At 37.3% G+C, this 13,334-nt stretch overlaps 1 protein-coding gene across 2 annotated transcripts in view; it reads right to left on the reverse strand.

Annotated features, from left to right (window-relative positions):
• Positions 1-13,334, reverse strand: part of LOC128559532 (protein DPCD-like) — a 39,851-nt gene that overhangs the window by 6,020 nt on the left and 20,497 nt on the right. The window contains exons 2-3 of one of the 2 annotated variants that reach the window (XM_053551503.1): positions 4,590-4,670; positions 767-885 (exon numbers count right to left, since the gene is read on the reverse strand). In XM_053551503.1, the coding sequence (XP_053407478.1) occupies positions 767-885; positions 4,590-4,670 (200 nt within the window). The remainder of the gene's footprint in view (positions 1-766; positions 886-4,589; positions 4,671-13,334) is intronic. The other variant, XM_053551504.1, reaches the window with a different exon arrangement.

Genomic DNA, 13,334 nt, shown 5'->3' on the forward strand with positions numbered 1-13,334 from the left:
TAATGCACTCAACAGAGACTCAAATTTGCTTCAGTCCATTTTCATAACTGAGCTTAAATGAATAAAAATATTGACAAACACTCAGGGATCGAATTTAACTTTTTTTCCAACTAGCAAATTTTTGCTAGTGCCATTTTTTCCACTAGCAAAATGATGGGTTCAACTAGCAATTATTTAAAAGCTGTTTACGTGCTAAATTCAAGTTGTTTTGTTGTTGTTTGGTTTCATATAAAAGTTCACGGTCCGGACAGGCTTGGGACTTTCTGGTTTTGTAAGTACGATACAAACCAAAGTACTCAATGATTCTTTGGACTTTTGGCTTGACGTTGATCTTTTAAGTTTTTCTCAGGTCACTGTTGGTAGTGTTGCTAACATTTTCGAGCTCCGCGGGCTTTTTTGCACCAAGAAACATGTTATTTCCTCTCCATTTTCACAGAACTTTGCAAATTACAGACGTCCAAAATGAAAACAAATATTGCCTAGACGCTTACTTACATATCCGATAATTACTTTTGTATAAAGCGACAAGCGTCTAGAAGCAGTCACGTGATTATCGGTAAATTAACTGCCCGAAAGGAGTTTTTAAAGAGAAAAGGACAGTTTGAGCGAATTCCCCGATTTTCGAACGTGATCGCAAAAATATTCGAGTGCCATGATTTTCTACTCGCATTTTTTTTTTATTCTTACTCGAATTTTGCGAGTTAGCGACCGTTAAATTCGATCCCTGACACTTTATAAAAGTAAAATAGTTTTTTTATGTGCTTACATTAGTATTACTTTCCATAAGACCCTGTGCCTCAAGCATGGGAGGGGCTAGCTGCTCCCCAACTTCAAACTCCCATTTTCCAGCCCCACCCAGTGTTGATTTCTTTTTCCATTTGCGCACTAAAATAATCAAAACACCTACATTTGTGCTCAGAAAAAATCAAACACATCTACATTCGTGCTCAGAGATAATCAAACACATACTATTTGTGCACAGAAATAATAAAATACATCTCCATTTGCACATTGAAATAATCAAACACATCTCCATTTGCATATTGAAATAATCAAACACATCTAAATTTATGCAAAGAAATAATCATTTAAACACATCCCCATTTGCACACTGAAATAATCTAATACATCTCCATTTGCACACTGAAATTTATAATCAAACACATCCCCATGTGCACACTGAAATAATAAAACACATTTCCATGTGCACACTGAAATAATCAAACACACCCCCATGTGCACACTGAAATAACCAAACACATCTACATGTGTACACTGAAATAATCAAACACATCTCCAATAACACACTGAAATAATCAAACATATCTCCATTTGCACACTGAAATAATCACACATCTCCATTTGCACACAGAAAAAATCAAAATCAAATTTTTGATGTAAATACTTCACCATTATCTTTTCTCTCAATTTGCAATAAAGATTTTGTTTTTGCTTTTAAATGTGTTGACTATTATCCCACTCACACTTTCACAATACATCTTGCACTGCTTGCAACACTCAGATGTGTCACAAAAAAGTCATGTTCCTAATCAACAATGGTATACTTCTTTCTTGACAGACATGGTGTTCACATTTGAAATTAAGTTTTTCCAGATGCCATGTAGCTTCCACAAGTTTGTAACTTGTGAACAGATGTGATGATGTTGTCTCAAACAAAAACAAGATGGCCATGATGGCCATAGGTCGCTCACCAGAGTAACACACCATAACAAACATGTTTGACCTAGTGACCCAGCTTTTGACACCATATGACCCAGTTTCAAACTAGTCTGAGTTTTCAAGGAGATAATATAATCTGGAAAGTAGATCCCTTGGAAGCACCGAGAACAATGCAAACAGTGAAAATTGCAGACAGTTGATTTTACTTAGTGACCTACATGACCCAGAGTTGAAATCATACAAGACTTCATGATACCAAACATTCTGACCAAGTTTTATGAAGATTGAACAAGAGGGTCATGATGACCCTGAATCGCTCACCTGAGTAATATGAGCCACACGTTTCAAATGGCAAACTGATGCTAAAATATTAAGATTATAGGTCATCAGGTCACATTCATGGTAACTGAGTCTGAAAGTCAGTTTTAAGATCAATGTGCAAAACTGTACATGTCATCCAAATTTCAAGGCTGTATCTTAACAATCAAGAAAGTAGGTCAGTAGGTCAAGATCACAGTCAAGTGATCCCTAATCGCTTAGGGATCATCAGGTAATTATAATTAAACAGTCTAGGATATATGATCTGATAATTTTTGAAGTATCTTTTCCTATATAACCCAGGGCGGGCCTCTTTTCACCCCAGGGGCATAATTTGAAGAAACTTGTTAGAGATCCACTAGGCAATACTTCATACCATACGGACGACACACGACTGACGACACACGACGGACATTTAGTGGTCACAAAAGCTCACCATGAGCCTTTGGCTCAGGTGAGCTAATAAAAAATAAGGCCCTAGGGTGTTAACAAGATTTTCCTTTGATCTGGCCTAGTGCTCTAGCTTTTAACCCCACATGATCTAAATTCAAACTTGGCCTTAAGGTCATCAAGATAAACATTTTGACCATGTTTCATGAAGATAAGGTCATAAATATGGCCTCTTTTTTGACCATGTTTCATGAAGATAGGGTCATATATGTGGCCTCTAGAGTGTTAACAAGCTTTTACTTTGATTTGACCTGGTGACCTAGTTTCTGACCCCAGATGACCCAATATCAAACTCCTCCAAGATTTATTGCGGGTAACATTCTGACCAAGTTTCATTAAGATTGGGCAAAACTGTGACCTGTTGAGTGTTAACAGTCAAATAACTGACGATGACAGAAGACTGATGACGGACACAGGGCATTAACAAAAGCTCACCTTGAGCACTTGGAGCTCTTGTGAGCTAAAAAGGGGGAGCTGAACTGGTATGTTTAAACATCAGAAGCAATGGTCCATTGGTTACTCTGCCTAACACTGAAACCAAGGTTCATATGTTTGATCAACCATTCCTTCAACCAAAATTACTATCATTGGTATATTAAAAGAGTCCTGAGAATGGGTGATTTACACTTGGCATGATAAATGCAATAAAGTTTATGGAAGTGGAGCATCTTCTGTAGCTTGCACTATATTCCTAAATAAAAGATTACTATCAGTCTTCTGGAGGAGTCTCAAAGTTTACTGATGACTTACACAAACACATGATATTTTTAATGCAGAGTATATGTTATACCGTTCTGTTTAAACCAAACCAAGACTAGCGGGGTTAACAAATAAAATAAACAAGAGCTGTCCGTAAGACAGCCAAGCTCGACTATTCGAAATATTGTCACAGAAGCAGGAAATTATTACCCAAAATGTTAAATATCAAAAGAGTTTTAAGTTCGAAAGGGGACATAATTTGACCAAAATACATATCAGAGTTATGGGACTTGATGCTATCAACTAGTTTTATAACCCCGAAGAAACATGTTAGGTTTCAATTCAATATCTGCATTAGTTTTGGAGATAGTAACTTGCATGTAAACTTTAACCAGAATTTTCTAAGTCCAAAAGGGGGCATAATTTGTTCAAAATACATGTTAAGAGTTATGGAACTTGACCTAGTGAGGCTGGTATTTGACCTAGAAAAGGAATAAATAAGATCCAAAGCTATATGCCTTTTGGTAATAGCTGTATGTACTTGCAAGCAAAACTTTAACCAGAATTTTCTAAGTCCAAAAGGGGGCATAATTTGCCCAAAATACATGTCAGAGTTATGGGACTTGATTCTATCAACTAGTTTTATAACCCTGAAGACACATGTGAAGTTTCAATTTAATACCTATATTAGTTTTGGAGATAGTAACTTGCATGTAAAACTTTAACCAGGATTTTCTAAGTCCAAAAAGGGGCATAATTTGCCCAAAATACATGTCAGAGTTATGGGACTTGACCCAGTGAGGTAGGTAATTGATCTAGAAAAAGAAAAAATAAGTTTCAAATCTATATGCCTTTTAGTAATAGCTGTATGTACTTGCACGCAAAACTTTAACCAGAATTTTCTAAGTCCAAAAGGGGGCATAATTTGGCCAAAATGAAGATCAGAGTTATGGGACTTGGTGCTATCAACTAGTTTTATAACCCCGAAGACACATGTGAAGTTTAAATTCAATATCTGCATTAGTTTTGGAGATAGTAACTTGCATGTAAAACTTTAACCAAAATTTTCTAAGTCCAAAAGGGGGCATAATTTGCTCAAAATACATGTTAGAGTTATGGAACTTGACCCAGTGAGGTTGGTAATTGACCTAGAAAAAGAATAAATAAGTTTCAAAGCTATATGCCTTTAAATGATAGCTGTATGTACTTGCATGCAAAAACTTAACCAAAGTGTGACGCCGACGCCGACGCCGACGCCAGGGTGAGTAGAATAGCTAGACTATTCTTCGAATAGTCGAGCTAAAAATTGTTGAGTTACCAAACAAGCAAGGGAAAAACAAGAGTGAAAATGAAGACTACTAAAATTTATTAATATCCACTCCAAAGTAAAACAGTTCTTAGTCTTTGATATAATGACAGAGACAGTGAAGAAATCATTTTACCAACAAGTTCATTTGTTCTGAGATCATACTCCTCTGCCAGCTCCCGTCCGTCTGTTAACGTAAAATGAATTTTTCTTCTCTCTGAAACAATGCAAATAACATCAACAATATCCTTATGTGAGTAAACATAAAAACTTCATTTATAGCTTTTCTGTTTCTTTTTATTAACCCTTACCCTGCTAAATTTCTAAAATGAACTTGTCCATCTTTCAATTTGGACATTACAATTAAATATTAAAAGGGGTGTTTAGCAAAACGATATAGACTGAATGGCGAACAGTGCAGATCATGATCAGACTGCATGGATGTGCAGGCTGATCATGATCTACATTGGGCGCAAAGGCAGAATCAATTGTGCACGATATAATAAACGGTAATATCATACTAACATAATTATAGGGGCCTGGGCTTATGCTGACTTTCAAACTTCAGTGGCAGAGACCCAAGGTATCCCTCTGGGTATTTCTTCAGGCACAGGCAGGCACCTGGGGAGAACCAGCAAACTTCCATAAGCCAGCTAGATGTTTTTATTACAAGAAAGAATTCTATACTCTAAGGCTTTGAACCCAGTGGTGAGGGTTGGCTGGAAGTACTTCCGGGTGTCTGTAGATAAACTTGGTACAACTTGTAGCATTCATTTGTCCTTAGTTTGTCTTATTATTTTAAAAACCAGCTACATAATATATTAAGATCTTCTAAATAATGATAGATGCTCAGAAATATCATGAATTTCCACATATATGTTTGTATTATCTGTGAACATTTTTAGTAGATTTTCAGTTTGACTGGGGTAAGTCATTCATGTAAATAATAAACAAAATGGGGCCCAAGACAGTTCATCTTCAAGAAATCCTAGATGTTACATCTTGCCAGTCAGATTTTTATCTATTAACCCTTAGCCTGCTAAATTTCTAAAATGGAATGGTCCATCATTCAATTTGGACAGTATCATTTATTATTCAAAGGGGTGTTCAATGAAAATTTACTGACTGAACAGCGAACGGAGCAGACTATGATCAACCTGCACGGGGCTCCCTTCACCGAAAACATGAATAAAATGGCCTTGTTCCAAAAATTCTTTCAAAACTGGATGCCAAAACTTTCAAAAAAGGACATGTTATCACAGCATTAACTTTTTTTTCTGATGTCAAAGATCACAACTGAATCGACACCACTATATTTTTCACTGGAGTTAAAATATTTTAAACAAGAGGGCCATAATGGCCCTATATCGCTCACCTGTCATCATTGCACTTAAGGACAAGAAGGTCAAAAAATCATAATCAAGATCAATCAAAAGAATCATGAGAAAATACAGTTGAAATTTTCTTTAAGGTACAGATATGTCAAAATACACCTATAAATTGGAGGTACCATCCATGTTGTACCACAGGAAAGTGGTCTCGGTTTTTCACTACAGCCAATAATAAAAAAGTTACTAAATAAGCTATTTATAGTAACATAAAAAGGAAGTAATTAAAAAAAAACATTGTAAGTCAAAAGAAGGATCTGCCAAATAAAAACAAGAGCACTGCAATGCAACGCAAATGCAGAGCAATATACACACAAAACAAAATCATATGACCTCTGACCACTTATATAGCTTATTTTGGCCCTTTCAGGGGCCATAACTCTGGAACCCATAAAGAGATCTGGCCAGTTCAGAAAAGGAACCAAGATCTTATGGTGATACAAGTTGTGTGCATGTTTGGTAAAAATCAAATCATAAATAAAGCTGCTATTGTGCAGACAAGGTCAAAATAGCTAATTTTGGCCCTTTCAGGGGCCATAACTCTGGAACCCATAAAGGGATCTAGCCAGTTCAAGAAAGAAACCAAGATCTTATACAAGTTGTGTGCAAGTTTGGTTAAAATAAAATCATAAATGAAACCACTATTGTGCAGACAAGAAATTGTGGACGGACGACAGACGGATGAAGGGCGATCACAAAAGCTCACCCTGTCACTAATGACAGGTGAGCTTATAAAAACCAGAAACTGTATTTTTATTAGAAGATCAATTATAGTTGAACTTGGGCATGCCTTTTTTACTGTTCTGTTGTAAGATGAACCACAGTAGGAATGAGGACAAACTGGACTTTAGAATCCATCATTGAAAACTGTCGGCACTGTAACTTTTAACACTCCTTCCTTGAAAGAAAATGTAGTAAACCTCAATCTTCAACAAATGCTCACCATCCCCCAACATCTTGGACCTGCTAGTCATAATTGTAAACAATTGCTAATTTAGGCTATGACAAGTTGTTTTTATGTTCAGTGTTTGTGTCAAAAATAACTAACTGAAAGAAATGAAGTAAGCAGCTAACGCCAGACAACATTTTCGCTGGGTTTTCCGAATTAGGTAATAAATGAGTTAAAGTTCTAATAACGGCATACAATGAATAACCGCCAAATAAATGAGCACTATTGAAGGCACAAATGGGTCATGATGACCCTGGATCGCTCACCTGAGTAATATGAGTTACTTGTTTCAAACACCAAACTGATGCTAAAAAATTCAGAAAGTAGGTCAGTAGTAGGGGTGACTATTGAGGCCAATTTTGACTATTGCAATATTATTGATATTGCTTAAAAACTATTGCGATACTATTCTATTGCAGGTTACTATTGCGATACTTGTGGACTCAGGAGCCATACCCAGCGACTGGCGCAGTGCCAATATCTCACCTGTATTTAAGAAGGGCAACTGTCATCTCGCAGAAAATTATCGACCAGTATCCTTGACCAGTGTCACTTGTAAGCTCCTAGAGCACATAATCTGCAAACACCTCCTTGACCACCTTGATAGAAACAACATTTTATCCTCCTTGAACCATGGCTTTAGATCAGGCTATTCTTGTGAGTCCCAACTACTAACCACCTATCATGACCTGCTTCAAATGTACGATGAGAACTCACAGATCGACATTGTGATCCTTGATTTTTCCAAGGCGTTTGATACGGTCCCCCACGAGAGCCTTCTTCATAAGATGGAGCAGTATGGCATAAATGGTAACATAAACAACTGGCTACGTGACTTCCTCACAAACAGGACCATGCAAGTAGTCATTGACGGCGAGTCATCAGAAGCTGTTGAGGTCGAATCTGGAGTCCCCCAGGGAACTGTTCTTGGACCCCTAGCTTTCTTATGCCACATCAATGACCTACCAGAATGTGTTACGTCCTCAGTTCGTCTTTTTGCCGATGACTGTTTGCTCTACCGACAAATATCTTCTCGACAAGACCATGTAGCTCTACAGGCCGATCTACACGCACTTGAAGACTGGGCCAAGACTTGGGGCATGAAATTTAATGCTAAAAAATGCTATGTTATGAGCATTAATAACCGCTCATCCAATTTTTACCAACTTGGTGACCACATCCTTCAACAAGTACAAGAGAATCCTTACCTAGGTGTCAACTTCCAAGAAGATCTAAAATTCGGAAACCACATAAACAAGATTGTCAACAAAGCTAGCTCCACTCTTGGGTTTCTTAGACGAAACCTGAAATACTGCCCCAAAGACTGCAGGAAAACGGCGTACCTGTCACTTGTACGTTCCACTCTTGAATACAGTGCCATCGTCTGGGATCCATTTATACAGCGTGATATAGATAGGATCAAAGAGCTATAAAATAAATAGATTGGCAACTTGAAAGGCATATAGAGCAAATCTCGCCAACCTCCCGTGACAAAAAAACGAGATCTCGTTACCGGAAGTGGCGCTTTCTCCACGCGCCATTTTGTATGCGAAAGCAATTATTCATCAGTAAAATAATTATCACCGTATGACCACGCTTCTTTCGATGGCAAAAAAAAACCTGTACTTCGTGTCTTAAGACCATTTCTCATTAAACTAATCTTGTTTTAGAAGCTAACATGTATTTTAAATGTAGTTTTAAAGGTACAAATTGTAACTGCATGCTCGCCGATGTTTGTTTTTAGTAAGATAACGCCGAATCACGCTCTGACACGAGCTCACGCGAGATTACAGCCAGTTGCCATTCTGTGTATTTTATACTTCTTTGATAGGATCGAACAAGTACAACGCAGAGCAGCACGCTTCATTACAGGCGACTATAAAACCAAGGAACAAGGATGCGTAACAAAAATGCTACAGGAACTTAACCTCCAACCACTACAGGACAGATGGAAGATGGCTAGATTAGTCTTCTTCTTCAAGGTGGCTGAGGGGCTGGTGCCAGCTATGCCTATGGAATCCTATCTGGCCCCCATCTGTGGTAAGAGATTTATTAAACCAAAAACTTTTAGTGACTTTACAACATCTAACATTGTAACCAGATCAGCAATTAAACATAATAAGTGCTTTAAACCTATACAGTGCAAAAGTACACTTCATAAACATTCATTCTTTCCACAGACAATTATGCCGTGTTACCATATATTCGTGCCCCTAAGTGGGTAATTACATGCTACTTGTGTAAAAAATGGACGTAAACTTAACATATTTCTATTTTCTGCAACAACTGAACTTCTATTTTTGTCTAAACAACAAAAAACAGAACGATTTTTAACCGTTTCTAAAAATAAACATACCTGTAATAGCCAACCTTGACAGTCTGGATCGCTGAAACGCTTATCATCAAATTCGTGCCCTTTGGTTCCCAGCTTTCTACAACAGTTTGTATGATCAGGGAAACCAGTTCTATACTACACAACAAAAGTTTCTTCATATCACTGTGGATTAATGTCACTTTCATGAATTTTTGAAAGGCATTGTGGTAATTAATGCAAATAATTAAAGTACACTACCCAAGTATTTACAACATTTTAAAGGTAAAGTTTTAAATATGAACTGTAAACATTAACATTTTTTTGTTTTTTTTTCATACTTTTTGGTAAACATATTTACTACTTTGAAACTTTGATGTAGTATGACATTATTGCTGGTCACAGTGTGGGCATAAGAACACACTATGCCTTCTAACAACTGTAACTTTAGTGCAAAAGGCCAGATGTACCCAGTGGCTGCACTTTTCACACATTGCCCAATTTACAATTTTAAGATACGGAAGCTTATGTAAGTTGGGTGGTGATAATTTATGGCACACACAGCACAGATCAGCTTCAGAAACATCCTCTTCCATATCTTCAGTGTCTGTCAGGCTCTGAGGGGTTGGAGATTTGGTCTTGGCATCCAAGTTCAAGCCACTTGTGGAGGGTTTGGGGCTGTAATGCATTTCCAGGTTAAGTTTTGCATTTTTTGTTTTGCCTTTGCTTTTAGTTGATGGCTTCTGTGTTTCTTTTTCTGCTCTTTCTACTTCATAATCATTTAGTCGTTTGTTGAAGCTATCCTCAGTTATAGCAACACCACCTGGTTTTGGCTTCTTTAATTTCTTGGCTTTACATGCACTGCATACTATGACATTTGAATCACAGTCTGAGTTATTTTTCTTTTCAAGTTCTTTCCTTTCAGTTTTCAGTTTAAGGAATTCTTCTACTGCTACCTTGCCAGACTTAATGGCTTTTACCTTTTCTAAAGGGCTCTCTTCTCTGAAGCCTTCTGCTGGAAAAGCTTCTCTTTAGGGACAGCATCTGCACAGAAAGGGTATATCCCTGTTTTCTTAAAACCAGCCTGTATATTGACTGGAGTGAAGGCCTTCAAATATGCTTTACATGCAATATTACAAATGTCATACTTTGTTATAACTGTTCCCATGTTCTGCCTCATGAACAAAGCACATTCAGAATAATAAAAAGACTTGAATGGCCCAAATATAGAAACATCAAGTGGCTGCAAGAGATGGGAAGTATGGGCTGGCAAGACAATAATATAATGTTGTGCTCCTTGGCCCATTTTATCAAACTGGATGATATGTGAGATGCATGCCCATCAAACGTAAGTAGTACTGGCTGACTGCTGCCTTCACCATTTGATACATAAGGTAAGAAATGTTCCTCAAGATACTGCCGGAATATATGTGAATTAGACCAGCCGGACTCTGACATGGCTGCACTTGCTCCAGCACAGGCTCCCTTCAGCAAATCCTGATTGAAACGTTTACCCTTAAAAACAAAAAAAGGTGGAAGAGAGTTTCCAATTGCATTTACACAACTAATAAGAGTTGTTGTTGTGGATCTGGGTGACGTAACTGCCTGGGGTTTGGTGTTAACACTTGCCAGTATACTTGGTGGTCTATGTTCTGGTTGGAGACCTGTTTCATCTATGTTATAAATCAAATGTGGTTTATCCTGAAGATTATACTTAGTTATGATATCTTGCAAGTTTTTATAATATGAAGATACAGTTTCAGGGGTTGATGACTTGGCCCTCTGACTGTCAAGTTTCCTTGGATTTACTCTGGTTAGTCTATGCTCCCAGCGTTTTAAAAATCCACAAATCCAGTTATAACTGAGAGGCTTATTCTTTGACCTTTTCCCCATATCATGTGCCAGTTCTCCAGCCAACTGCTGCAGCTGAACGTTTGAAAATCCATAACCTAGTTCAGCCATTGCCTCCACATGATCAACAAGGGTCTCCTCCTCTTCCCTACTTAATATAGTCTCACCACCAGACTGAAAGTTATTAGGGTCTATACGCCCTTTTACCCTATCCCTTAATGTCTGCACAGGTACTGCAAACTGTTTTGCAGCTCTTTTGACTGGAGTCCCTCTCATTACTGCTTCGTAAGCTTGCAGCATAGATTCAGGCGTGTACTTTCTGTATTTGTCCTTTATTTTCTTTGGCTTATCCTACAAAAAATTTTTTTTTTTCATACTTGTTTTGGTTAATTTAGAACAATGAAAGAATTATCAAGAATTAAATTTATCATATTGGCAATCAATAAGCAAAGATATAAAACATATAGATCTGTAGTCAAGCCTGGCCTTTATTTATCATCATATGGGGTTAGAACAATCTTTTTTTTTATAATCTGAGGGCATGCAACTTTCCCTCATAATTTAATGAAAGAAAATCTCAGAGCAGGTAAGAATTTTCATTGAAGAGACTTCAATCCATAATTGGATTTTAATTGGCTTTTTGTATCATAAAATGTGTAGCGCAACTTTTCGACGTAAGTGTAACTAAATGATAAATATCACGTGACTTGAGTGTGTCAAGCGTCTCCGTGTTGTCAAAATGCAGAAGAATGTAAATTTTATGCAAAATTAAGATTTATGGGCTGTTATTAGACAGAATTAAAGAGATTAAAGGGTTCAGGTACTAGGATATTGTTGTAATAGTAGTATTTTACCTGTTTCTTGCGCATTTTGATGGTTGAAGTGACGAGCAAAAAACTTGTTGCGAAACTTGATAAGTACTCGGACACGCGCAGCGGTCTCGCGAGGCACCATTCCTTCCGTTTGTTTGGGCACGAATTTGATGTTAAGGCACGAATCAATGGTAACATATTGATTGGAACAACCTAGAACCCTCGGTTGTAAGTGCGCGGACATTACAGGGCTTTAAAACGGCCCTTCAGAAGTGCGACTAATAGTATACGCCTCTCTCCCACTGCGAATATACCGCGAGGTCCTGCAGTGTAACCATACAGATACAGATACAGTTATCGGCCATCATATTTTATACAGTAAAGCTACCAACTGGCATTGTTACACAGTGTAAGAGACGGCACTGTTTATAATTGCTGTTAACACACATTGAGATGTTTGTACAACTGAAACGGACAGAAATAATTCTAACATTAAATATTTCTTGCCTTCCTTGGCTTTGGAACAATAAGTAAAACAATAAACCTATGCAAGGTATACTCAAACGAATCGGCCATTTTGTTGCGAATGTCAACATGTTTAATAACCCAAAGCATCGAAAAAGACGAAAATTAACGGATCGGATTAAGGTGTACCAGCACTAAATGAAGGGCCCTACCGAACAGTTTGCTGTATAATACAAGTAGCCTTCTTTCTCCATGTCCATAGTACATTTTCTCATCTAAAATTAACAGGTTATTTAAACATATTTAATCAAAGTTTCTAAGAAACTAAATTTATTAATTATCTCCCAGACTTCTCAGTCCTTTATGGTAGTTTAATTCCTTGAGGGTAATTATTGTAATGGAGACATAAACATTTTCTGAGGCGCAAATGAAAGCTGGCTCTGTTTCTTGGTTTATAAATTATAAATTATTTCTGTATTTACTAAAATTTCAAAACTATCGAAACTATCGATTGTTGAAGGAACTATCGGCGATTGTTATTGGATCGTGACTTTTCTATCGATGCATGCTATCGGGACACTTAGTATCGCAATGCATCGATAGTTCGATGTATCGTTACACCCCTAGTCAGTAGGTCACATTCATGGTCACTGGAAGTCAGTATCAAGATTGGTGGGCAAAACTGTATATATCATCCAAATTTCAAGGCTGTATCTTAAGCAAGAGGGCTATGATGGCTCTATATTGCTCACCTGCGTTTAGTTGCTTGCTTTAACAAATTTCTATGCTTAAGCTTCACCAACAATAAGAGGGTCATGATGACCCTGTATCACTCACCTGAGTAATATGAACTACAAACTTCACATGTCAAACTGATGCTAAAATACATGTATTAAGAAAGTAGGTCAGCAGGTCACATTCATGGTCACTGAAAGTCAGTTTTAAGATTGGTGTGCAAAACTGTATATGTCATTAAAATTCAAAGGCTGTATTTAAAAAAAAACAACAAGAAAGTAGTTCAGTAGGTCAAGGTCACAGTCAAGGGACCCCTAATTACTTAGGATCATCAGGTAATTATAATCAAACAGTCTAGGAAATATGATCA

Source organism: Mercenaria mercenaria, chromosome 9, assembly GCF_021730395.1.
Source record: "Mercenaria mercenaria strain notata chromosome 9, MADL_Memer_1, whole genome shotgun sequence".
Taxonomy (NCBI): domain Eukaryota; kingdom Metazoa; phylum Mollusca; class Bivalvia; order Venerida; family Veneridae; genus Mercenaria; species Mercenaria mercenaria.